The following is a 27997-nucleotide window of genomic DNA, read 5'->3' as shown; positions in this document are numbered from 1 at the left end:
TAGGCCCCGAGTTAGTATATAAAAGATTGTTTGATTCCAGCTGAATCACAGAAAGCCAGGTGCAATTTTGTTGTTGGTATGTTTAGCAACAGAGACGCTGTCGACCATTTCTATTCGTGTAAAGTGATTCTTACAAATATCAAGCACGTTGAGTTAAATAGTAACTGAATTAATTTAGGATCTGCTTCTCTTTCTAACGAGAAAGTTGTGAGATTGTGCAACTCGTATTGGAAGTTGCTGGAAACGCTGATAATAGGTAACAATATTACAGAGTCCCAAGTACTTATCCAGCTAGAGGGTAGCACTTATGAGTCGAAAAAAACTTGTTCGAAACAGGACCGCTGTCCAAAGTCGAACTGCCACTCAAAATAGGACTACTATCCAAAGTAAAACCGCTGTTTAATGTTGAAGTACTAAGTATCAATTTTTGACGCTTCATAGAAGCAGGTACTGAGTTTCAATACCACTCTTACGTCTCTTGGCATCTTTTGAAGTATTAAACACCACAACTACAAGGCTAAACAGTGAATTTTTCGATCTTAACCGCTATGATGTACAACAGACACGCACAAAACTGAGTGGTCCAGACTCACAGATTTTCACTGTAGCCTACATCGCTGGGCATCACAAGTCCATTGGGAAATGCGCGGGTTACTATACAAACAACGGTCCGCAAAGCCGACGAATTCTCAATAAACGAACCATACCTTTCTTATTTTTCTATTTTAAAATCAGAATTAATAGTCAATCCAGCTTTTCGACATCCTGTTCACTTGAGGCTTCGGCAATATACATATATATGACTTCTATTGCTTTATACTGTTATTTATCTCAATGATGTCTTTAATTATGTACTGATGGCGACTGATGGATATTGAAAAACCATGTTAAAATATTAAGCTGTAAGCAACTGGTGAACTAAATGTGTGCAATTGCTACATCTTACATAGATATTGGAAGATTTTGCTCTTCAAAGTTGTGAGCTTTACTCGTCGTTAGAAATCAGAAATACTTTTTATACTATTACTATAATAATTATTATTAGGTTTTTCGTTACAGTATCGAAAATAAAAAGTCACTCACACGCATAGATAAAAGGCAACCCCCACTACTGTAGACAAAAACGAGCTTAAATCTCTCACTGCAGAACAGGGATACCTTTCCAAACATAGGGTTCAAAACAAAAACGAATATAGCACGTTTATTTGACATATTGAAGGCAATGTAGCACTATGCTATTTTCTGATTTTCAATTGGTTTAAACACATTATTGAACTTGAACAATCCATACTGTGTTCTTTTTAGTAAAGTTAATTTAAATTTTTTTTAAAAGCAGTTCATAGTATTGTTTAGGTCTCAACTGGACTTGGTGTGTACGTCTAATGTATATAGCGCAACAGAATGCTGTTACATGTACACTTACATCTCTGTAAAACAGTAATTACAAGAGCAACGGATATATACCTCGTTATATATACAGTTGCTATGTATTTCGAATTTACAAGCAATAAGCCGGCGTCAGGTTGTGTTAGGAGCATTTCCAGTTAGATTGTACCACACGTCGTTTTCTAGGGTCGGCTGAACCATGCCTGAATTTAATACACGAGAAATAGTGAAGCCCTAGAGGAGCCAACATTTGTGCTTGCACACAGCAGATCTCCATTATATTTTCAAGAATATTCTGGCACAAGCACCTACCCCTTCTCTGTAGTCTGAGCGCTGTAAGATACGTTTAAGTGGTGCGTAAACATGCATAGCATAACTTAGCTTATGTGACGATTAAAACAGATCTCACCAAAATTCGAAAGCCAGTTTCATTGTTATGACCAATTTTCAACTAATGTGAATGTCCTCAAGGGTGATTTTGTGCCACATATGGGTGCATATGACTGTGCGGTCTTCACTGTTACTTCGTTATTACCAAACTTTGCTAATTGTTATACTTTTGGTAACCAAAGCAAGTACTTATCGTGAAACGATAGCGTGAAAGGCGTATGAAGAATTTACGCATACCGAAATATTATATGATTAATAACCTAGCATTTAATGAAGGTCGTGTGTTGCCAGAGATAAGAGGTCAATTTGTCTTTAAAATGTCTTGAAGTTTACCGGCTAAAAAGATGGTCTAAAAGAAATATTCGGAAAGAAAAAACCTTATTTCTAGTTGTTGAAAAACATATTTTCAATAGTCAAAAAAGGACGTGTATTTGTGATTACCAAATAGTTACTTCATAGTCGACCATTTCATCATCATTCATTTTGATCCTTGGAGAGAAGAAAATCCGGAATAAAATAAAAAATGATAATACCACAGCACTTCTCCCATAGTAATACAGTATCGGCATATAAACAACGGATTTGCTTTGGCGATTTAAGGTAATTTGTAACATATTTAAGTCACATGACACACAAATTTGCACGTGACGCAGACTAGACACCTCCGAATACTGTTGCATCAGTTTTAATACCTCTGAATCGTATTTTCGGTTTTTTTTTTTAATAAAGTTTCTAATAAAAAGTTTTCGATAAACTTGCCCTTAATTAGAGATTATAGCCGGAATGGAAGTCGTTGGACTAGTGCGGGGTTTTCGAACAGACCTATGAAGCGTCCTGGTTACGCAGGCCTACATAAGCACGATATAAGTATAACTCACTGTAGCGAATTTGATGTGAACCAAGCCTAGGCGCATGTAATGAAGATACACCGCCGCTAATTAAACACCTAGTTTTCAAACGCCAATAGTATTATGCCATGATCAATTAAGCTGTAACAATGTGGGCTTCTTACTGTCCCAACCCAAAGTTCATTCAACCCTACGTAACCGATAAAAACCTGACAAGGGACCATTTACCAATAAACGATGTAAAACTGTCCTTTCATTGTAGTAGTGTCTTCAATTAACCTACCATTGTGCTTATAGGTACACGCCAAAGAGCACTATATATCATTATCATTCCCACAGTTTCACCAATGTCTTCGAAGACAGCGCAGGCGCATCGGTTCATAGCCATGGTGGCCTAAAAAAGAGCTTATCCAATTTACACACTTGTGCCACATATAGATATATCAGACCGAGCTCCATTCATCCGATCATATTGGGGCTGTATGTGCTTAAGATATATAGTTATTATGCTTCCCATGCATCACAAAGTAAAACTAATACTAGTAACAAATTAAAATTCCCGTATCCCTCAGTAGGTTCAGAAGTGAAATACAGTATTATAATGTTCTATAAAAAAAAGTTTACCTATCACATAACTCTTTCGTTTAGGGAAATTCTTAACGTAGGCCTGTAAAAGCAAGGAACACCCAAAGAAGACTTCATGAATCAAAAAAGACTGACATTTTATTTCATTTGAGAAGAGTCGTCTAGCATTTTTCTAGCAAAGTCTTCTTTCTGTGTTATCATATACGCGCATTGCTGTTTGCGCCTCTGATACTGTGAGTGATAATACACAATTGGCATTCCATTTTATTATAGGTGAAACTTTCAGTGACAAGGGTCGTTGCATACCCAGTCTGTTCTGCCCACTCACAGACAGACACACTAATACAAAGTAAGTCCATGACATTTAACCAAACATATTTCCCATTCCACCTCTGTTATCACCGCCCATGGCAGCGCCGGCTCCGCCACCGATGCCCATCTTTCCCATCAATTTCGTGACAAGCGCCATCACTTTCGGATTGCCCTGATACTTCATCATGTTTGCGGGGTTAGTCGTGATATCCTGGAAGGCCTGTGCTACTTCTGGATCTTGGAATGCCTTCATAACCTCGGGGTCCTTGAAGAGCTCCGCTAGTTGCTTCTGCAAATCGCCGTAAAAACCACCAGGCATTCCTGGAAAACCTCCAGGGGAACCGGAGAACGTTCCTTCGGCCTTTTTGCGTTCTTCCTGAGCTCGCCGAACTCGTTCTTGTCGTTCTCGGACTTCCTTATCCACACGTTTGCGCTCGAGCTTCCGCTTATGGTCGTGGAGCTTCTTCGCCTATCAACAATTGTTAAATAGCTTTAACAGTTTGGATATATTTTTGTAAATGAAAACTTCCAGCATACCTGCGTGAAGAAAACAAAACACGAATAAATGTATGCATTTTGATATGATAAAGATCTGGTTAAGTATTGTCTTTTACCAAATTTGGACTTCGACTAGAACTATCGAATCAAAAAAGATTGTTGAGTAAGCTTACGTTGCCAGCCACCTCCTTCAGCCATTCGTTAGCCTCTTCAGAATAGTCAATATTCAACGACGTGTTGAGGTCGCTCGCAGCCTGTTCCCAATGACCTAAGACAGGATAATTTAGTTAAGTGACTTGTAAACCCGCATCACGCGATGCACATTCCACAGGTCCTTAGGCAATCTGAGGTAATCCGGAATCCGGTTGAACAAAAAAAAACTAACTCACCTAATAAACCGTGAGCCCGCCCTCGGATTCTGTATGCCAAAGGTTGATCAGGATTGAGGTCAATCGCTTTGGAAGCGTCTTTGATTGCGTTTTTAGGCTTCTTCATTTTAAGTAAAATCCTGAAAACATCGAATGCTGTAGTGGAACCGCAACCAATAGTCCTTGTAAGCAAAATTATTAATGTAAGCACTAAAACATGTATTTAATGAATACCCACTGAGCTCGCTTTGCGAATAGCGCAGCGCTTTTCGGGCTGAGTTTTATAGCCTCCGTATATAAACTCAGCGCGGCGTCTAAATTGCCCTCGCCGGTTGCTTCAGCCGCTTGGCCTCGGAGCTAAAAAAACAAGCAATTAAACAGTGAAGCTGTTACTTATTCATAAATGTTATGGAGTTCAAATTACCCAAGTAGTTCTAACGGTAATATTTTTATTTTGAAGGTTTTGTTAGGTCTGTTGTAGATACCTCAGAGATTTTTTCCTCATCTGCTTCTGAAGAGTCTACATCTGGTTCTCCCATCGGGAGCTCGAGATCGTCATCCTCTGGAACAACTCCGGACTCATCCAGCTCTGTATGTTACAATCAAAGGTATTATTAAAAAAGAGCAAGCTTTTAGTTGCAATTATTAATACCGAAAAACAGCAATTTATTTCTCAAAACGAAGAGCTTACCAACTTCACTTTCTTCTGATTCATCTTCACCCTTCATTGACTCTTCAGTTTTCGCCGCCGCAGGTTCCGGAGCACTGGCAGTCGACTGTGCTTCGTTAGGTCGGGCTGGCAGCTTTGCTTCCAGAGACTCCAAGTAACTCTATAACACCCAACGTTAGGCCAACAATGTATAAATAAAGAAGTCAGTTTCCCACAATTCTCTATATTTTTTTCTATTTCTTTCTCTGCAGCACTTAATTGTCTAAGGTTCCGCTTACGGATATGATTTTTTATTACTAATATATTATCTATGCTCGTATAGTTTTTTCTATTTTATCTAAACTTGACACGCCACTATTGTTCTTCCGTCGTTTTATTACACATCCATTGCTAAAATTGTGATGTATCACTGATCCACCGAAGCTTAAGCACAAATCACAGGATACATACGTATGTTATTGGTGGGTTATATACTTACAACAAAACGATATTAATGTACCAGTTGAAGTTACAGTTACTAAACGAAATAACGAAAGCGAATGTAGAAATATTTCTCAATACCTTAAAAAACGCGAGCTCTGGCGTATACAGTGTTTCTGGCTTCGATTTCACGAGCTCGACAAGGGCCTCTAACTTGATAATGTCCTGCGGGTCCATTCTGTAACTACATGAAAAACAATACGTCAGTGCTAAACTATAAATTCCTGTAAGGCCTCCTACCACAAAGCATAGAACGATAATTTTTTTCCTCTAAAATCAATCTGGTAGAGATACACTACGAATTAGTTCACTTAGTACTGTATAAAAAGATTCGAGAAAAACACGTTGACCGGCAAATGCGAAAGTAAAGCTATGTAGCATGATCCAATCCTATCCTACGACTTGAAAGATTATGATATTCAATATTATAATTTGTGTGTTACCCAGCTTTCAGTGCTATAATTCTAAATATGCGTTACAACGTTCCACTGAGAAGGCTTCGCTAGAATGAAAACTGCGGATGTAGTCCCAACCCAACTGCTTCTTGTATGTATGTCTGGTATATAAACAGAGAAAATGTTGTATTTTGCGTTCATGGAATCAAAAGCTATAGTTTTTGACGCCCTGCTACACACACAACTTGTTTATCAGAAATATAAGTCTTTCCGCAACCAAGTAGCAGCAAATAAGCATTCAGCTGAGTCGATAATGAATGTTATACCGATTTACGTAACACATCATGACAACAGCCCAGGAGAGTGTACCACACGGCTAGAATAGATACAACTACAAATAGAGATTTTGAGCATTGGGATTCCAACGTGTACATGGCACCCTAACTTCATAGAGGCACCATTGAATCGGGCCAGTAAAGTCTGCTTAATAATCATAATCTTCTTACTTTCCTGCAAACATTATGAACTTACCTGTTGAACTTCACGCACGAATTATATACAAAAACACGCACGCATACAATGCTACGACTGCTTTGGGTGTCTAACACACAAGACTACCTGGTCGCGTTTACTTAGCCAGTCAGTCAAATCGTCGTACTTTGCAAATAGACAATTCGAGAAAACGGACAGGCTGCGCGTATTTATAAAAAGAGCAGATGGCGTAGCAGACGAAACAGGAATGGGAAGACCCGCGAAAATTTACCTGAAGCAAATCCTACGTTCTCTATTGATACATCCACCTAGCACTCGATATGTAATCATGAAACGACGAAAAAAATAAGAGCAGTGACTCGTCGAAATCGAAGATGCATATCTTATGAAGTAATCGAACATCACACTCCTAGGCGGAATCACCTTAGACAATTGAATGCTACACAGGGAAAAGAAGTGGATAAAATATCTATAGAAAAAAATTGCGAACTTACTTATTGTTGTATGATGTAATACGATCTTTGTACATGAAAGGTGTTACAGTAGTAGAAATAGTTCCTGCAAATAGGAACTCCAGGAAAAGGCTTTAATAGTTTTTTTCATTGGTTATGTCTGTTGCTAAGATACCTTTTTCAATATTATGCGTTTTCACCTATGCGACGATTAAAGACGTGTTAGATTATTATATACACTTCATTCTTTTCTTGTTTTTCAACGGATACGTGTTGCACACCTGCTTAGTTACTTATCTGTCTTAGGCGTTCATTTGTTTGGACGATGATTTGTTTTTACTATCTAATTAATCCAGATAAAAAATAAAGCAAATCACGAAAACCTAAATTGCCACTTAAGACAACTGTAAGATATCCTTATAAATATTAAACTTAGTGATCAGGTTCTCAGCCAATTCTTGGTCAATTTGAATGTCCTTACAAGTAGTTCAAAATAATGGTAATAAGCAGAATAAGAAAAACAAACTTATAGATTTAGATTTGTTTATGTGAGTTGTGATGAAATAAAGATAGTTACCATGGTTAGAGATTGTTCGTTTTCTTGTTTTATGACTTCATGATTATATTCAATATAAAAACATTATTTGTCAGGGCCTGAAAATATAATAGATTTAAAATCATTACGAATAGGAAATATAACTAATAAATATAAATATCCCCAGAACGTGAACTTTATGTGTGGGAGCTTCTATAGCCGTGATCACGCCGGTTACGCCCAACAGACAGCAGTAGAACTTACAGATTATGATCACCTTTATTTAAAAAACTTACCTATCTATAGTTGTCTTTGTATTATATGTTGTACAATTATATGAACAAAAAAATACATGACCAAGAAAGTAAAACTGCTCAAAGTTTTGCTATTGCTTTATCCAGATCTTCGGCAAGTTTCCGGACATCGCTTTCATAGCAGGAACACGCAGGTCGGTAACAGTGTTCATGTAACTTTAATCTATTTTATCAGGAAAATATCAATGAATTACACAGCTACTGATGAAGTGCAAAGATTAATTATATCTAATTTAAATCATTCTGTTAATGTGCATTTTCATGACATTTACGGCAATAGTTTATTCCAAACACAGTTTGTTACTGTTTCCAATGTTAATAACAGTATGGACTGCATGATGATATTCCTAAATCATTGCCTCAAAGTAGTTTTTCTTTCGGAATTTAGATCGTACCGGCCAAGAAGTTAATTGTTCTTGCCGGAAGTTAGCCGAGCAGCAAATCGAAGGATGTGTGCATGATTACCGCTTGTTGCAAGGGCATTGATTTTAAGTATCATCGACTACTACCATTTTATAGTTTTCGTCTCAGATATCGGTTATAATGTCTCAGGTTATCACACATGTAACAAAATGGATGAGACGAATTAGTCAAGGGTGTTTTTAGCACAGGGCTGAAACTCTAAGTACAAATGCCTTTTCCTTATTTATCTCACCGAATAAAATCAACTTTATGTACAAGATACTTTCGTGGTGCCTGAACATTGTCTTGGGCTCCGTGGTTTAGAGGCCCTGTTTGATTAAAAAGTGAATATATATATATATATATATATATATGCCTACCTAAAGAATAACAATTTGATCTCTCTGAGATTTTGCAGTATCATACCTTCTAAGATTAACAGGAGTTTGCTACCACTCATATAAAAACCGAATCCTTAAGGAACTATATTTATATAATCATTTCATTACTTGAGAACCCTTTTTGAGCCGTTCGAGGCTTTCTTGAGACTAAACTGTTTGCTTAGATTGTTCATAAGATCTGAATAGCGCCCAAGTTCTCAAAAACACTTATGAGATTTCTTGTATCGACAGTGCTTTCAAATCCTTTGCTGAGCTCAGCTATTGTTAGTGGCTCTGTGGCTGCCATAAGTCGATCGAGTATAGGCCTATATTTGATATCCAAGGTTATCATTTTATCTTCAAACTCGCCATCAAACGAGTCCTGACGTTCGTGAATGTCGTTATACATTGAGGACATGACAACGACTTCACTTCGAGTCTCTTCGGAGTTTTCGGACTTTCTACTTTCAACGGAGAAAACAGATACGCGGTGATTCTCTGTCTTCATCTTATCAGCTAGCTGTTCTGAGCTCGAATCGGCTTCTTGGGCCTTTCTGTTAGCTCGACCAAGTTTGTTTTTCGCTACAATTTGCGTAGAATGGGGGCCTTGGCTGATTTTCTCATTTTGTTTCTGATCCTTTGAAGGGTTTTTTTGTTCGTCCTTTTGTTGGACTTCATCACTATCGTTTCGATCGTGCGCAGGCATTTCTATGAGCGTCTGATTATCTGCTTGTTCACCGTTGTTTTTTGCATCAACGTTGTGTGAGTTCGCCTCGTCGTTTGATTCATTAGCAAGCTCGCCGTCGTCTTCACCTGAATGTAGGTCATTGTCCTTGTCGCCTTCGTCAGCGTCGGCGTAGTCTTGCTTCACTCGATTGTAATATGCAAAATGGTTTTTATTGCGAAGTTGGACTTTGGTCTTTTCCGTGTATTCGACGTCACCGTGGATTCGCTTCACCCCGAATGGCGGCAATCTCTGCGCCATAAACTGGCCAACCATGAAGTCCAATGAAGGCTGTTTTTCCTCTTCGGTGAGTTCTTCTTTCGCTCGGATAGCTTCGCCCATTTTTAGGAGGGCATTTGCGTAAGCTTCCTTTTTGGCAGCACTTGACAAATTGTGATAACCTACCGGTAGTCCTCGACGAAGCTCTACGCTTTCCACCTCCAGCCGTTCAAGTAAGATATCTATTGAATATTTCACGAACGCTCCAACGGAGTTGCCACAGTTTGAGGACAGGATCACGTACGAACTTCGGGCATCTGGGCCAGCCTTCGATTCGAAAGGTGTTCCTCCCGGCACGTAAAGAACGTCTCCGGGTTTGAGGGTTACGATCATGGTCGGTTCACCCAGTTCATTCCGATTCAGTGGGTCAACGGAGAACATAATAGGAAGCTCCACTTGAGCTTTGTATAACTTCCATATCTCAGATCCCTCTGTCTGAATAACGAAATAATCCTCATTGTCATAACGGAGGGGCCGCATCTGACAGCCAGCGGGTGTAACATAGCCATTGATATTCACGAGACGCCCCAGGAACGTTTCTAAGGGTTCGACCAGAGCGTGTAATCCAGGTTGAAAACGAGCTATTTGGTACAACTGAATCGTATAGCCTTCGTCCATAAGTGGCTTTAATTGTTCAACAGTCATGTATTCTGGTTGATCATCTGCAGGGTTCTCTTCGAACTCCGTAAACGTGTCGTCGACGGTCTTTGCGATGGAGAAATCCAGTTGATAGAAAAGCTTACGCAGCCGAGCTTTTACGTTCGCCCGTGTTGCGATTGCCTATATTAGAGATGGCAGACATATGAAAGAAAGGAATAGAGACACGTCGTTAGAAAACGTCTCAATAACAAGTAATCTGTTCTATTTAAATGGCTGGGTTCACAAAATGAACAAGCCGCAAGTTGACCAAATAAACTTGAGAAGGTCACGGAAATTGTGCATAGCACATATTGTATGCCATCAATGATATGTGCGCCAATTCCGTACACTGAAATGAAACTACTACGCGCGTCCAAAGCTCAACGCTCTGAAGCCACAAGTGGATAAAAGTCATAGATATGGAGCGTTGACGGGTTCTGTAGTAGTCTGCTTACCTGCATTAGGACATCGTAGCCGAACAATGCCTTTAGCTTTACTGCATCCTTTTCTTTAGTGGGTATGGCTAGGGGGGCCTTTTGCCATTTGGTTTTAACGAACTCGTCGAGACTTATTTCGGTATTTGACAAAAGCCATCTGATGGAATCTTCAGGCTGTTTGAATTTTTTACAAAACTCTTCGATGAAAGGATCCATTCTAGAAAATACACAGCAAACAAATTTCGCTGCCATTGTAACTTCTCGTTTTTTTTGGTAGAGTGAATATGAAAGAAAAATGTAAACTCGAAATATGTGCTTTAACATATGTCTTGTAATACAACTATCTAAATCCGTAAAACTGAATCATCAACTGGGCGTATACTCTTCTATATATATATATATATATATATATATCTGAATTGTTGAGATATGACGACTTACTTCTTGTCTGGCACGGCCTGCGGGTTAATCTTCTTCTTATCTAATTTCTGCGTCTTTGCGGCTGAAGCCTGAGGCGACTGTGTTTTTCTTTTTATACCGGCCATGACCTCGTACACGGTCTGCTTTTTTGCTAGAGTGAAATAGCACACGAACGTTAGCATTGCCCAGCAACGCTGCGCTATGATGGTAATTGGCATTAATTGACAGAGCAGCAAGGATATATAGAGTACTCTCAACCTTATGAGTTTCACCTCTCAAGTCTATTTTAATGCTGACCTCCTATGCCTCCCCTGAAGCACGTGTCCCCCCTAAATGTATCGACATCATTTGTGTCGGTGATTGTTAAGTTAAGCTAGTGGCTTCGAAAGGTTAGGTAACAAATGCGCCTCAAAAGTTCAACGTCGCGTGATAAAAACAAAATTTCCTAGAAACTATTGCATCACACTGCTCACGACGACCCCGTTTTGCATTTACTACATAACATTTTAAATCACAAGCGTACGATCGCAATATTATTATAAAACGGAAATGGGTTAGTATGAAAAAAAGAACTTTATATAAGCTATAAATAGTAGACCAATACGAAAAAAAAAGAATCTTTCATTTCACTACTAAACTAAATGCCAATACTACTGACCGTGGCAACACGTTTGAAGTTAATTTCCTGCAAGCATAGCAAACTTCTTCCGGTTTAAGACTGCTGGCCTTCTTCGAAAAAAAAATTCAAAGAAGGGTGATTATATACGGCACATTGACCGCTTAAATGAGCCGTACTCACGGTTGCTGTGAAGAATTGAAGAAGATATACACGTGCTTCGTGAGGTAAAACGAAGTACAGTACACCTTTACGGAACGCAACCACCTCTATAGAAAGGCATTTAGCTTGAATTCATGCACACTAGGATCCATAGAAAGGTATGCAATCTTTGACAGATGACTGAGTATTAGGTGAGATTGAACTCTGTGCAGCGCATTAAGTAGTCCAACATACACTTTTGTAAAACGGGTAGGCGGTATTCAGTTTTGCTAGTATGGCCTGATTAATCCAAAGTTGTATTTGTTTTTTCAAGATTAAAGGCGATACTCGGTGAGGATTTAAAGGTTACGAACGAGCAATTAAATGTCAAGGGTTCAGCGATTAGCAAAAGCGGTACGAAGTTTTCCCGATGACTTTCCATTGCTGTGAGGAGCAAGCACGTGCTAATGCACGCGAAGATCGACGTACGTCATGTGTGCTTTGTCAGCTGCATGTAACCACTTAAATCAAACGTTTAGAAAGTCGGTATCAGTTCGTTCGTCCATCCGTCCTAGCATGGCGGTAACGTGGTTGTTTACCGAGAGCTGGCGTAGGCTCAAAACCCGGCATGAAAGTGCTGTGTTTCGTGCTGGGGGCGCTGTGTGGCGAGAGGGAGTAATATCTAGCCTGAGACATTTATTTAGATTGACTCGGTTCTGCTATTTAAATATACTGACAAAATTCATGCGCAAAGATTTATGCCGATATGGACCGAACACCGAATACGGCCGTTGGAATCATTTTTTTTTTACTTATATTATTATTATTATTATTATTATTATATTTTATACATATTATTACATCTTTTATTTGATACGAAAGATTTCTAGCTTTTTTTTTATAGCTTGAAGAAGAATGGTATCCAAGCGAACAGTCAGAAAATGTTCCCGATGCGAGCAAGCATGGTTTATTTTGTAGAGTTTTATTCACTGCTAGTAAAAACTACATCTATATTCTATGTAATAACATAGTTGAATCTACGGTTGTACAAAATGAGCACTAGGCAAACAAAACCTTAGCATTAATCGATTCGGAACTTTTATTCAACCATCAATTTAGAGAGCACTCCTATGGAGATGGTATTATCGAGTTCTTTTTGTCAACGATGCTCAACAGTGTGCTTTCGTATTCTCCAGAGATTTTGAGTCAAATTAGGACCCGGTAGGTTAGCGCCTACCCGGATATGACCTATTTGTTGACCATAAACTAACAAAGAAGGGGACAAGGTCGTTATCGAGTCTGTTCGTAAATTTTGCACGCATCGGCGAACGGCATCGATCCGTTTTATCCGCTAACGAAATATTGCTATAGGATCCCAGTGTGACTTTTTTCCCTTTTGACAACTGGCGATAGATGCAGTGTGCTTGAACTCTCATTGCCTGTGGACAGCATATTGTCGTCGCTATATTATAAGCGTAAAGCTCCCTGCTTTCTCTGTGTTTCAAGCTGTTCTAGCGATACATCCATACAATAACAATAGCTATCGGTGCTACAGTGATATAAATACCTGTAACAATGACGATTTTATTTGTCAAAGGCGAAATGCGGTCTCGTTGGATATTCAGAAATATGCTTGCCAGTCTCAAACACCTCGGAATTGCTTCTTTCGACGGTAAAATGTATATACTTGTTGCAGAAATCCGACCACTGCGATCTGCCTGTTAATTTTATCCATTCATATAATTGTATATCTTACTGCAAACCTATACCGGTTATAATGTCGGTTTGCCCGTGTAGGATAAACCCGTAGTTTTTGTGACAAAGTCTTGGATAGTGCAGCCCATAGATAACTGATAGATAACGAAAGAGTTCGTTTGACTGATCTGAAATATCAGGGGTACAGATACAATTAGAACTCCTACGCGGGCTGTCACAGAAGTCATTATGCAATTACAAGTCGGCGAAAGTGTCGCTAATTGATCACCGTCCTACATTTTTCTTCTAAGTCCTGAAGCGACTTGATAATTACCGTGAGATTTTGAGAAGGCTTCATTTGATTTGATCCTCGAATCTCTCTGCGGAAATTCGCATTCTTATATGGTTTTCAGCTATTTTTCTGACACTTTTTTCCCTGTGCGTTATGCTAGCGGAATGAGCGGTCGAGGTGTCTTCTGTCTCCTCGTAAAGGCCATGCTTGTCATTTGGCTGGCTCGCTGTAGCCTTGTTCTAGCGTGTAACATCGGCAAAGGTCAGACAATAAAACGAGGGATGGACCTTATAAACATAATTGGCTGCTTGGTATTCCACTGGAAATTCTCCCAACATCAGGAAGCAATTTCAGAACTTCTAGACACAATGGACGGCCTGAGACACGATAGTAAGTATGCTCTTAGGTCTTATAATCCGTATTTACGCGCTATAAAGTGTCCACGTTAAGCAGACATCGAGAGTGTAGAATATGGCTACCTAGAAGAAAATAAAATTGCCTACACAAATTATTAATACTTATTAATAATAAAAATTATTAAACAGTAATAATAAGAATAATACACAAATTATTGTTATTACTGTTTATCTAACCATAATCTGTCGTCTGCCAAACGTCGCTTAAGAGCTGTGCTTCGATAAATAAATGTTTAAGACTGAATAAGTAGAAACCGCTATAAACAAGACTGAGTCGCGTTTGTCGAAAAAACAACCTGCACAATGTGAGAGGTTAACAAAGGCAGCATAATATAAACTCCCCTTAGACCTTAAAAATGCCACGATATTGGGTTGCACAAATAACTGGGAAAGCCCGCGAAAGTTCTACCAACATTGTTCCGAGTAATAATTCGCGAAAATTTTTTACTTTTGTTAAAGTGACTATGCATTTTGTTGAAAAAAAATTAAGTTTGAGTCTGCTGAAAAAGTGTTTCTACTGGAGCACATTTATAGCTAAAATTGCATATAAGACATCTTGAGACTATTTTTTTGTTAATTGCTTAATCAGAAAAGGAAAATTTATGTTTCTGAAGGAATTAGCCTTTTGGATATACGCTCCCGTGAAGTGTATTGTCCTTCATAAAAAAACAACTTATTTTTTGGAAAATCTTTTGTTTGACTGTGAAAATGAAAAGTAACGGAGCTTCGATTCAGTAAAAGTTCTCAATAGTTATAGAGGGAACCGTGACGAAAATGTTATTTTATTAAATTTACACTACAAACAATAAGGAAAAGTAAAAGCTGGCATTTAGTACAAGAACGCGTGGGCGCCTACGATCGACGAAGCGGTGTTTTTTTCACAAATCTCCAAAAATTTAAATGTAGGTAGATACTCGGTTGAAGCTTTATCCGACCAAGTTGCCTTCTGTCATGAGTTTTCGTCTTGGGCTGATATCAGAACCATTAAAGGGTCGGTATGGGAAGCACACAACGGCAAACTATTTCGACCTCTGGCCAAGAAATTCGGCTATAGAATTAATCAAGAATATCAAAAGATAAAAAAATTTTACTAATCTATATCCAGCAATGAAACGAAGCAGCATGAGCCTAACGATCACGAAGCCTATAAATGGCTACAGACCGTGCTCAGTCTCAATGATCAACAAATTGTATCGTGTCAAAGCAAATATTAAACAGATACCCATTCTTTATTTGGCAATCCGTTTGCTACCGCGTAGACGCCGAGATGGGGAGGGTGGGCCGGCTATAATAAGTGGTACCCAGAATGTTCTACAAAATCTATGCACAGTAATTTAATTGGATCTTTTTTTTTGCAATACAGTCATTTTGACCAATAACACTTACTTCTGTTAATTTTGAGTCTGTTTTTTCACACATTCGGGAAGACTTTGCTCAGAATAACACGTTTTATTTCCAACTGAAGTACTAGCACACTACCATAATAAAGTAAGCCCATACTTTAATAAAAATCTCCCAAACAGCTGGGTCGGACAAAGAGGTTCCATAGAATGCCCTGTTTGCTCATGACGTGACGCCTATGTATTTTGTCTTGGGGGAAGCCTCGAAGACAAAGTCTATACTAGAAAACCTGTGACAATGGAAGATTTAAAAGCTGCGTTTGACCTTGAATCAGTAACCCACCGTTATCAGCCGTCTGTAGAGCAGAATGCTATGAATTTTTTTCTTCTGGAATTTAAACTCTAATCGTGTATAGTTGAGAGCTAAATATATGTATCCTGCCACCGACGCATACAACACGGCCTGTGTTGATAAGGAAACTTGCTTATGTAGAACTATATTCACTCTATCTTTTGAAACTAAACAACTATAATATGTTATCTAAATACTACATAGATATACTATACTATATCACTTTAATGATTACCAAATACTAACCCGTTGGTAGCTGTGAGTGGAAACAGACTGGCTAAGATCACAAAGTATTCGATCCTTGTGATGTGGGTTTTTGAAAGTATTCGCATACCTTCGGATTACGCTACGTTCATCTTTGAAAAAAGGTAAGGGCGTAAGATAATCTTAATGTGTTGTATATTATTATCGACCATGTAAGCCTTGTAATAATCATCCGTTATTAGAATAGAGATCTGTGGCCGGTAGGTACAGGTATTACATCCTTTTTTGCTAAACGAATTTGGGAATTCAGAGCCTATTGTGCAAGTCTATATATATTTCTAAGCGTTTTACTTGTGGAATTAATGGTCTTCTCTAGAAAGTACCCCATCTGATGATGAGCGCTTCTAGGAGCTCTCTACAGTTAACTGGTATAATGCCAGATTTTTCACGCTCTGACGGTTATCTTTTTGAAAATAGGTACCTCTTCGGTATTCCTTCAAGGACCTATTCCACCAGAATGGGTAACAATGATGGGTCTCGCTGGATGTATCTAGATTTTCTCCAACAGACCTATGAAAGGGCCAAGTAACTATACAAGCGGATACTAAGCCGATTTTTGTATTCCTCTGTAAAAAAAAAAAACTAAAATGTGCTTTTTATCAGTAATTAATTCTTACATTGCAGATACAATCTGTTTATTGCTCGGGATCTCCTTCTCAAACCTGAGGATTTCTCCGAATCGGCAGCGCCGGTCGTGCATGGCATCGCCATATTCGTGTTCTTTATAGAGAGAGTTCTGGTGTCAGGGACGGTGTCCAGCGTCGTGTTGTTTGTCAGCTTCATTAACATTGTTGTATTCATACCAATTGTTGGGTAACGCGCTTAGATGACTGATCGCATGTTGACTTAGACCGCCAAAACAGTAATCAATTGAAAAAGCATGTTTTTGTATGCTCCCTAGGTATTCAGTAGTCTTCACTCTTTTTTGATTACATCCGATGCTACTTCATTGGAGATTCCATCATTTCAAGTCTTGGCTAATGTAAAGCAGCCGGTCGCATATTGACTCACCAAAGCGCTTTTTATCACTACTTGCTTACAGCTGCAAGGCCATGGTACTAGTCGGATAAAAATGCATTCTCCGTAGCGCGTTTTTATGTTATTAGTGATTTCCATACTGTTTCGATCTCATCAGACATTATTACCCACAAACTTTTATTTACGTTAGCCAAAACGTATTTTGTAACTCTACGACCTGTTCAGTAAAAAGCCCAACTTGAGCTATAAAAAAGGGACGTGGTGCTGCAGGCTTTCACGTGCCATGTTTATAGCTTTTCTTTTTTAGGATAATAAATAAGATATGTAACTGGGCATCTAGCACATGGATAACAACATATTAATTAGATCGATTACCTGGGCCTAAATTGTGGTCATTCAATTAACACGAGAAATGTTTATCTTGTGTCTGTCACAGTTATCGATCTACAAATTCAATCAATATGACTTCCTTATGGACGAAATGCTAAAAGCGGACAGCATGAAACAGGCCACAGAGATGATGAAATTACGTTTGATTCACGCCGGTTAGTAAAGTATCTTAACTATTAAAACAGTCAGTTATCACGAATGTTGTGCCAGTCATAGCATCTTTCTGTTATAATCTATTATTGACTTGGAATATTGGCGTTTAGTAATCTCATTTCGTTATCCTTTATTCCTATTGTTCACAACTTATTGTCATATTATCACTATGATGTTATTATTTATAGCTATATAATTATACAGTAAAAATATTTATATTTACTTGAGAGTCTATTGACTTAGATTGTTTATAAGTGAAAATTTTTTTATTACGGGCTGATTTTAAACAAATAATAATAATAGTAATATAATACAAATTTCTACCAAATGAAAATTAAGGAATTTATTTTTTTTTTCTAGATCTCTGTTTACTGGTTGAAAAGATCGACGACATTTTCTCAACCGTGGTCTTCGTACTTCATCTGCTAGCTACTCTACAGCTGTGTATTGAAGTCGACAAGTTACTTGCGGCAAGTTTTTCTTGTTGTTTCCCACATATTTCTATGCACGTTTTCTAATATTTAATAGGACATATGTATTATTGTCCTAATTAGGCTAAATCAGAAGAGAAAGACTTCGAATTTATATACTGAGCATGTACTTTGGAATGGCTAGGCTATGCATTTAATTGCAGAAGATAATATAATTAAACTAGGTTTTTGATTCATAGCCCACTGTAGGCATGGAGTGCTTCACGACTTTCAGCTTTAACGTTTTTTGGACTTTACTCTTACGGAAGCCATGAGATGCTCGACGCCTCGTACTGACAAACGTTCATGTCCTTCTCCGATATTATCTGCATATAGTAGTATTTTGGTGACCTGATGTCTTGGATGATGGTCATGTGTTTCTCATGCCATAAACAAACTAAAGCTATAACCAATATGACAGAATGAAAATTTGAATTTTTTTCGCTAACCTATACGAATAGCTTGAACAAGTTTCAATTTGGTCTTCAGCTATCGCAGTTATCAGCAAATGGACACCACACTACGTTCGCTCTATACAATTGGGTGTTTGACATGATCTTCGCGATGTCTTTGTTTCTCATGCTATTATTTAGCGCGGCTTTCCTCTGCCAGAGCCCCACGAGGTCACTACCTCTGACAAATCAGGTGGGTGAAACGTGTTTCGATAATATGGCTGACTCACCGCAGCGATAGGAATCAGTGCGAAAGGTGCGGCCATTATACACTAATTTTTTTTCTATCTACGCCAATATGTTAGTGAGAGAATTTGCCCACGATGTTTTCATTGGGCGATGCAGCGGATATCACCAGCCTCTACCGAAATTGTAATGCTTTCTTCGCTCTTGTTTTTTTTTTCAAACAGGCTATAGCCGCAAACGCGACGGATGAATATAGATGGTTTGATAATAAGTTGGAAACTCTTCAGTGTTTGCATGCCTTAAAAGAGGCTCGTTCTGAAATTATCTACCTGCAATTTTTTAGATATTGTTTTATAAAGAGTTATTGCTTTATTTAATCACACTTTCATATAATTTAGCGTCTGATCGCCGCGATTGTTATACACTCATTAGCCCTATAGCTTCTTTTGACTTTATAATCGATATTGACCATTGCGGGTGTATTGGTGTTGAGAGATTTGAGCTTTACGATAGAAATTTGCCTATATGAACGTGTCTTTGACTTGCCATTTAGCCAGTACAATAGTATCATTGCTCTGCATAATGCTTTTACCTAGAATCAGACTTGTTTGTTTTCGAGTGAGCAGACTTAAGTCGCTGTCCCTTTCAACAGTTCCCTCTGTTCACCGCCATACCGATAAGAATAATTTTAAAGTGTTCCATGCATGCTGCTCGTCGGATAGTTCGGCCTTCGGAACAATAACGAACTCTTTGAGGATCAGCTGGAACTTACTCAAAGCCAGATGAGTGCCACTAACGTTGCGATTACGGCTGGCAACTTCTACAAAATGGACAGGAGTACGTTCATCACCTCACTTGGTCTCGTCGCTTCGTACATTGTGTTCTCCATGCAGATGCCTGAACTCGCGAAGGAATCATAAACTTAAAATGCGGGAATGCAACTCTGCATAAAGGCCGATAATTAACTTGATATTAAATCAAAGTGCAATTTTTTTCAGATGAAGGTTTATTAAATAATTTCCTTTACAACCCTTACAACAATCTCTTTGTAATGAATGTTCTGTAAGGTATCAGTTATTGTTGTGCTATGCCGACGAGTCCTTGGTTAGTTTGAGTAGGTTTATAACTCGAAGGTAACTTATAACACTATATAAGTATCATCATTCCGTTCGAGAAAACCCGGTAATATCCACACCGGCCACCTTACCTAGTGGGACAAGTCCTTAATACTACACTGAAGAAGTACGAGGCCGGAGATTGTCTAAATAAAGAATATTAAAATGTAAAAAATTAACTTATTTCACAGACAGCGAATATAATTGTCAAGTATAATGCGTTCACCAATCAAATTAATATTATGTAGTAAACGAGAGGCGAGGCGAAACTAAAATTAATACGATTAAAATAGCCCAATTGGAAGAAGAAGGCAAAAAAAATAACTGAGAAATAGATAACTTCACAGGAGAGTCACAGGACAGAAATGTGGGAAGGACACGATCTACAAAGAGGGCCCTGTAAATACTACTTGATTAAAAATACAATCAAAAACTTTCAGAATCTGATTAAAACATAGAAAAAAAAAACAAATTAAACAGTTCCATAATATAACAGCGACATACCATGTCTCATGTTCTTCTGGTCTTATTGTTTGTAGCAACATGTTTTGTGACGAACTCTAATTAAAATAAAAAAATAAAATTAAGTATATCTAGATTTCACTGAATATTATTTTCTCACTATTTTGGTGAGAACCAAAGCTAATGACCTGTATTGCACACATTACTCACCCGTCGTCAAACATTTTCATGACATAAAATGAATTTCAGCACTAAACAAACTGAGATCTGTGGACAAAATTCTAAAGTAGAATTTCCTATCCGAGCGCAGTATTCGCATCGAGAAAACTAATTATCCCCAAAATAATTTCGAAGTTAAATATCTAAAAAATATGAAAACTTTAATATTTATGACTTGCACTTACAAAAAAAAACCCTTTTCTTTCGAATATCACTCATTAAGTGTAATCCATATAATACGCGTACGTTTCAGGCGAAAGGAGCAAGCTCCCACGACCCAATTATTTAAAGGCCATAGGTGATTATCGGTTTATTGTAGTCGGCTTGTGTCGCTAGTATGACACTGTCTATATGCCGCAGATAATATCTGATTCATCGTGTTCTTTTGCAATGTCGCCATCGTTCTCCCAAACTTTGGCAGTTTTCTAAACCTCATATAAAGCGTTTTCGTGCAGAAAAGCTTGAATCTATCTTAGCCAATATAGAAAGAACCGAATTTTTTTTGATGAAGAATAAGTATTAAAACCATTTACTTCGCTTTGCGGAAAAACAATTACTGGAATTCACACAGCTCACGGCTTTCGGGATAACGTTCAAACAGACCCCAGAGTCAGAAGTTGTGAGACACTCCAGACTCTCGAGAGTGGGCCAAAAAAAAATAGTTTTTTGTGGACCAGAACTGAACTGCAATCGAAGGTTTTCGATGTTTTTAATGTCTGCTGCCGCACTGAGCTTAAGGTTTTTTGCACGAAAGATATTGCTTCCATCTACGGTTATTTTCTCCTTAGCTAATTTTTGAAGGACACAAAAAAAATCAAATATACCCAACACAAAATCTGAAAAAAATGCTTGAGTTTTGGTGACAGAAAATCCTTCCTAGTCCTTTATAGCACTGTTAGACATATGTTTACTCACGTCGCTATTCAGAATGTGGTCAAGTTAGCAAAACATTGAAAACTCTGCTGAACAGGTTCCTCTGTTTAGACGGACCGTGCCGTCTATAGTTGTAGCTTTTATGACTGACAAATTTCCTTTTGTGGATATCGAGACAGCAGTGTGCCATCTACATGAAAGATTATCACATCAGATTTGCTGGATGTCCTTCGGAAGATGTAAACGTTGTTACAACATTCAGCGTGGCCCTTTGGAAGTTAACGTTTAAATAGTTGAATATATTTATGAAAACATAGTAAGGGTTCCGCTTGCTTTGCTTAAGGTTCACTTGAAATCATGTTCTATGTGGTATAAATATGGCTTTTTTTCCCACAAGATGGCAAATATCATCATCATCAATGATTACATGATCCAACAGCCGCTCTCGCAGCAAATACCGCCTCGCCTATAGTTATTAAAGAGTCTTTGATCTCGCTAAAAAAGAATAAAGATAGCAAAATTATTGTAAAATATTTATTATTACTTGATGCACTCAAGTTCGTCAGGACTTCACTGTGAACATTCAATAGAAGTTTGTATTACCATCTACTATACCAGTACTGTATGACGGCAGCTGATTGATAGCTGTTATTAATCGCTGCTTTAGCAGTATGCGATGTAAAGTAGACTTACCTTCTTCGCGAAGCTCTTAACCTTAGGAAAACTACTTTTGCTCTTGCAATGGGCTATATCAAAATAACATCAGAATATCATGTTGATTCTTGTATTTAAGTCCACTAAAATATTGCACTTAAGTAATATGCAAATGGTTCCTCTAGTGGAAGTGGAAAACGCGAAACGGAGGCTTGAAGCTCAGTAAGTCTCGTGCGTTCGGGCAAACGCTATCATTGTGAGGCCTGGGGCTAGTGCATAAGGCATATTACAATTACTGGTCTATAGAAAAGCACTCTGTTCTCATAGCATCATGGCCGTTCTATATATTTCCCTCTAAGGACGACTTCGTTCCCATGGCATAGTCATGGGATTTAAAATCAGCCTCCTCTCTCAGACTACAGTTTATACCGAGGTTGTTTTGCACTGAATTCCCTTTTGTGGTAGGATGTTGCCTGCTTCGTAGTGCGTGATGTAACGTTATTTTACCATAGCCCGAGCTCGTTATATGTACTAGTCAGGTGTATGGCGCCTCCATCTTCAAGACGCACAGGAATCCTTTCACCAGTGTTTACGAAAGATCTATAATCAGGGTGAAGGGTGCCGGATCTGGGGATATTAGGGGAGGCGTCGTTATTACACACAACATCGTTTCCTAAATGAAAATTGCTAAATGCGATAGATGATCGATCCTTATCATACGTTTATGGCTTTCGCGATAATATGGATTCCGCTCCATGTTGGAAGATGCTTATCTTGGTACTAGATTTGAGAAGCAGTGTTTCAGAGTACGAGTTATTTAGCCGACAACCTGACTGAGTCTTTCCTCTTCCACGTCTAACTCGCCCGATGGCGCTTGACACCTATGTTCAGCGTCTTTTGCTTGGACGGATAATCGTTTATGTAATTATTATTGAGTATTTTCATTATTAATATATTAAAATGTTGCCTGTTTGCTTGAGGAAGATTTATTTTTGTTATTGCCGTCAAGACTGAATGTTGGATAAGATCTAAATAAAAGCTGCTATATTAATTCTTTAATATATATATTAAATAATAATAATAATTTTCCTGTTCACGGAATTCAAACATGAGTGCGTCATTTTTTTTTATTGTAATATAGACATGCATCCGGATTTCGTTCTGTTTATGTAGGTTTATTATTTTTTTTCTATTTATTAATATTTAAGGTATTTATTAATAACAGTATTTTTTTTCACATTTTGCAGTTATTTATAACGAGTCACATAATCCTAAACTATGTAGCGTTATTCTGTGTTCCTAATCGCTTAAATCATTACCGGTCTATTTATTCTATTTCCTTTATTAAAATATTGTTACATTTTCACGTTTTTATAGCAAATACACCCCAAAAATATAACCACAATACATAAAACAAAGCACAATAAACACTTCGTAATACTATAATCATATGCTATACATATTTTGGATCATTTTCATCATAAAGCTAAAACTATAACTCATAGCAAATAGTAATGGCCTTGTTCTAGTTAGATTTTATTCGCCTTGTTAAAGCAACATTATTTGGTGAGGGAAGACAAAAAGAAAAAAACAACCATAGGTAAGAAACTGGAATTTTGAAAATACCTAATTTCTTTAAATGTTACGGAATTTTGGAAATAATTAGTTGATTACATTTTATTCAAATATATTTGACTAGTAATTTGTTTACTTGATCGATAGGAATTTTAGCCTAATGACCCACTCTATATTATTTCTATGGGTTCGCTGACCGCCCTGCTTTCGCCAGCTATCGCGCCAGTGTCACGTGGCACTGATTAAGCTGTTTTCAGTATTTGGTATGTTATATTTTTCCTACATTTAAGCAATTCTAGAGACTTTACTATTTATGAATCCGTCGACTGCCGCCTGTGCTTAGCCAAGATGCCATTGTAAATTAATCTAACTCGCAAATCTATGCTATTATTTAAAATTTGCGCCAGCTTGACAATGAGTGATAAGAGCGCCGCCAGGCGGGGTTTCCGAGACTCGAGTCTGAGCTCGATCTCTTTTCCGATCATCTCCCTAACAGGTTGGTAAAAAGTTTTTACGATCTTTAATTGTTTAGTCCTATGTTGTACGCAGTGCGGCCGGATAGTGTTAAATGATGTAAAGCAGTTAGATGGACGTGACGAGCGCACTTTTTCGTGATGATTCATTTCGTAATTAAGTTTCATTTATGCGCATAACTTTTTACTTTTTCTTTATAAAATCTAGTTAGGGAAACACTAAAGACATGTTCATCTATTGCGGCTGGTGCATCGGTAAACAGCGGTTTTCTATCGTTTCCAGGCGTTTGCTAATGATCAGAAATATTTTACACCGCTAGAAAACTTTCCTATTCAAAAGTTCGTTGTCGTCACCAAATTTGAGTTACAGAACTTAGTACTGAGCTTCGATTTTAAAAATCAGTTAAACTGGTAAGAAAAACAGCATTTTCGATATCTAGGCTAGTTCACATTTTTTAAAATGCCAGGGAAGTGCACAAGAAAGTGTTCCAACATGGTATATAACTTTGACGAACACCAAAAAGAAGATCAGAAGGCAAAAACATTAACAGAAGGGACATTACTGATATCCTAACCTGAAATATGGTGTTACATTTTCGTATCAATGAAGGTGAGTTGTGTTTTAAACTCAAGTAAACAACATAATTGTTTATTAAATTAGAAAATGCACTTATTTTTTCCATAATAAGTAAATCAGACATTCTGAGGTCTTCCGTACCACAAAGCGTGTTTTTACAGTTTAACTTAATCTAGTTTCCAGATTGATTCGGGTTCGCTAATTGAATACTCGGCAAATGATTTCAGTCCTTAATCTTTCTTCGGATAGCCCCTAGCTGCTTAAGATGGTTAAGGGGGACAGGAAGACGTGGAAGGCAAACTATTTCCTTAAACTCGTCCAGCTTCTGGATGAATATCCTAAATGCTTTATCGTTGGAGTTGACAATGTGCGTAAGTAATTGTGATTTATTCCAGGTAGCTTAAATTAGTACTTTAATTCTAGATAGATTTGTTTTTAAATGATGATTGCACAATAAAAAAATTCTGGCACCTCTTACGAATCACCATGTGTTTACTCCCTTCAATACTGAAATCTATGTGATAACTGGATGGATCATTTTCATGATTGCCTAGGCACTAATCACCTTAATGCATTGTTGTTCTGTCTGTTGTAGGATCTAAGCAAATGCAGCAGATCCGAACCTCCCTTCGGGGCACCGCCGTACTTCTTATGGGCAAAAACACCATGATGCGTAAGGCCATCAAGGGACACATTGAAAGTAGTCCGGCTCTTGAAAAGCTGCTGCCCAATATCAAGGGTAATGTGGGCTTTGTATTTACCAAGGACGATCTGTGTAATGTTCGTGAGAAGATAATGACTAACAAAGTTAAAGCTCCTGCCCGTGCCGGAGCAATCGCCCCTATCGATGTATATGTACCTCCGCAGAATACCGGCCTGGGTCCTGAGAAAACTTCTTTCTTCCAAGCCCTGCATATTCCCACAAAAATATCCAAGGGGACGATTGAAATCATAAATTCTATCCATTTGATTAAGGCCGGCGACAAAGTCGGAGCTTCTGAGGCCACCCTTCTCAACATGTTGAACATTTCACCCTTTTCGTACGGTCTAGTTATTGAAGCAGTAAGTTTGAACACATGAATAAACAATAATTCGATCAAAAATAAATAACGAGTAAACGCAAATTACGTTACGCCTTGATAAAATCGAGAATTTTACTTCTACTGACGTTGTACATAAATCGTAACTATGATATTGTATTCTACAAAGCGCAAGTTAAACCACTTTACGAAGGTTGCTTAATAATGTCTTGTTCTGCTATTTACCTGTCTTTTTATGCGTATTGTTCAGGTTTACGACAACGGCACCATCTTCGCTCCCCATATTCTGGACATTACTCCGGATGATTTGAAGGAGCGCTTTATGAACGGAGTCCGCAACGTGGCGGCTGTCTCACTCCAGATTGGCTACCCCACGCTGGCGTCGGCACCGCACTCGATTATTAATGGAGTCAAGAGGCTCATTGCAATCGCCTTGGCAACCGACATAGAGTTTGAGGCGGCTAATACGGCCAAGGAATACCTGAAAGATCCGTCGAAGTTCATCGTCGCAGTCCCTGAAGCCGCAGCTGATGAAGTTGCGACGCCCGAACCCAAAAAAGAAGAGAAGGAAGAGTCGGAAGATGACGATGAAGACATGGGTCTCGGTCTCTTTGGTTAAGCTTGAGAAAAGGCCACTTGCCATTTTTGGTTGCTGAAGTGCATCGCAAAGTTCAAAGAAGGTCTACTGGGTCAACGTTTGGACCACAGACGCCGGAACTTCTAGTTATTTGAACTAGTCATTTAGGACAAAAGAACCTAATCAGATAAATCGATGCTGTTACTGTCAATAAATATTACAGCGAAATGTTCTTATCTGAAAGTTCTGTTATTTATTTTATTATATTAGGTACCAACTTGAGAAATATGTAACATCTTAATCAGTAACAATCAAAAGTGAAAATCGAACGAATAGTAATTGTATATTACGACATAAATGAATTACGATTATGAAAAATAAATATATACGGTTTTGCTAGATAAGTTGTTCTCTGCGGCAAACGTTTACACTTTAAAGCAGCAAATTTAATGAAAAAATCATAGGAAAAGCGGTTCTATTGCATCCCGCAATTCTTAGTTCGTATCCGTTAATGATGCGATTTAAGAATGAGGCTTCTTGCGAAATCATATTTAGCGTGAAGAATTCGCTATGAGAATTCAAAATATAGAAAACGCATGGATCAAGAGCCCCTAGTAGATAGTGTTAGGGATTTAATTTTTCCAAGCAAACAAAAATACGATAATCGCTTTCAACACTAATGGTAGTTAGTGCAACTAGGAAGTGCTAATTAATAGTTCCAGCGAGATATTGATCTCGATCGTAACTATGGTACTCCGCAAGGAGCGACCATGGTCACAGCTACAAAATAGTTCGCCATTACTGGACGATGGCCCAATACCACAAGATGCTGTTAATATACGACAATGTTAAGACAATACGGTTGAATAATTTGTTCTTCGTTAGCAATAGATAAATTATAATAACTGTGTAAAATGTTTATCCAAGCTGGGCATTTATACAAAGGTGAATGTGATAGCGAAATAAAGTTTGACTTTAAGACAAGTGCAGGCGTAGCGAGGTTCGACTGAAAGGATCTCGAAAGCTAACCGAATATAAATAGAATAGAACTACGAGGTGAAAATAAGTCTTGTTCGATTGCTTAAGACTTCTTCCTGATCCGAGTCTATGACGACTGTTATTCTTATTGTGGTCTTTATGAAAACGTATGTGGTACATAGGGCTTCCAATTACCGGCCAGACTAAGCCGATGTGATGAGCCATCTTCATGAAATATGGCCATATCAGATCCCGTATCAATCATTGTCGCCTCATCCTTACTCTCTTTAGTTGCTTATCTTATTGAAATAGAGGAAAAGCATTTTCTCAGATTTCTTTAAAACAAATCAACTAGCCGACCGCTGACGCATACATGTTGTCATCGCTGACCACCAACATATAAAGTATTAGTATCATTTCCTCTAGACTGCGTTTTAAGAACATGCCATCTTTGCAGGAATATGTCATATTAAGTAAAACATCGATTCTTGACTCTTTTTCAGTTAAATGTAGATTCCGCTTTAATCTGATCTTCCTTTTACTAAAAGCAGCCTCTCATAGACACACCATTGGCATCACCACAGCTGAATTAAAGCTAAATTGAATAACAACAAATTTAAAAACAATCTTTCTATCAGCGTACAGGGTCTTCCCATTAGGTACCGCTTCCAATTCGAACAAAAGGCAATATGCACATTGAGAA

The 27997-nt window shown here is 38.1% G+C and overlaps 3 protein-coding genes and 1 long non-coding RNA gene across 8 annotated transcripts; 2 read left to right on the top strand and 2 right to left on the bottom strand.

Annotated features, from left to right (window-relative positions):
• Nucleotides 1-3321: 3321 nt before the first annotated feature.
• On the bottom strand, nt 3322-6622 carry LOC111269217 (putative protein FAM10A4). The gene is made up of 8 exons (XM_022848654.2): nt 6464-6622; nt 5619-5721; nt 5079-5217; nt 4873-4976; nt 4626-4744; nt 4409-4527; nt 4193-4287; nt 3322-3990 (listed from the first exon to the last, which is right to left on the bottom strand). The coding sequence occupies exons 2-8, from the start codon at nt 5712-5714 to the stop codon at nt 3574-3576; spliced, it is 1089 nt and encodes a 362-aa protein (XP_022704389.1). The 5' UTR covers nt 5715-5721; nt 6464-6622; the 3' UTR covers nt 3322-3573.
• A 1049-nt stretch (nt 6623-7671) lies between these two features.
• On the bottom strand, nt 7672-12228 carry LOC111269221 (uncharacterized). Of its 4 annotated transcripts, none has more exons than XM_022848657.2 (4): nt 11665-12228; nt 11028-11157; nt 10605-10803; nt 7672-10290 (listed from the first exon to the last, which is right to left on the bottom strand). In XM_022848657.2, the coding sequence occupies exons 2-4, from the start codon at nt 11129-11131 to the stop codon at nt 8698-8700; spliced, it is 1896 nt and encodes a 631-aa protein (XP_022704392.1). In that variant the 5' UTR covers nt 11132-11157; nt 11665-12228; the 3' UTR covers nt 7672-8697. The 4 variants fall into 4 exon arrangements, with proteins under 4 accessions (XP_022704392.1, XP_022704395.1, XP_022704394.1 ...); XM_022848660.2 differs by having other exon boundaries at nt 11028-11146; XM_022848659.2 differs by having other exon boundaries at nt 11806-12228.
• Nucleotides 12229-18459: 6231 nt separating this feature from the next.
• On the top strand, nt 18460-20435 carry LOC147752277 (uncharacterized). The gene is made up of 2 exons (XR_015314514.1): nt 18460-18758; nt 19474-20435. It is a non-coding gene; the product is annotated as an uncharacterized LOC147752277 (long non-coding RNA).
• Nucleotides 20436-24048: 3613 nt separating this feature from the next.
• On the top strand, nt 24049-26559 carry LOC111269206 (large ribosomal subunit protein uL10-like). Of its 2 annotated transcripts, none has more exons than XM_022848638.2 (4): nt 24049-24145; nt 24927-25070; nt 25295-25761; nt 25990-26559. In XM_022848638.2, exons 2-4 carry the CDS (start codon nt 24965-24967, stop codon nt 26356-26358), a joined length of 942 nt encoding a protein of 313 aa, XP_022704373.1. In that variant the 5' UTR covers nt 24049-24145; nt 24927-24964; the 3' UTR covers nt 26359-26559. The 2 variants fall into 2 exon arrangements, with proteins under 2 accessions (XP_022704373.1, XP_022704371.1); XM_022848636.1 differs by lacking the exon at nt 24049-24145 and adding an exon at nt 24549-24732.
• Nucleotides 26560-27997: the final 1438 nt, after the last annotated feature.

Source organism: Varroa jacobsoni, unplaced genomic scaffold (assembly GCF_002532875.2).
Source record: "Varroa jacobsoni isolate VJ856 unplaced genomic scaffold, vjacob_1.0 scaffold_1364, whole genome shotgun sequence".
Taxonomy (NCBI): domain Eukaryota; kingdom Metazoa; phylum Arthropoda; class Arachnida; order Mesostigmata; family Varroidae; genus Varroa; species Varroa jacobsoni.
Note: the sequence above shows the minus strand (reverse complement) of the source record. Positions and strands in the feature narration are given on the sequence as shown.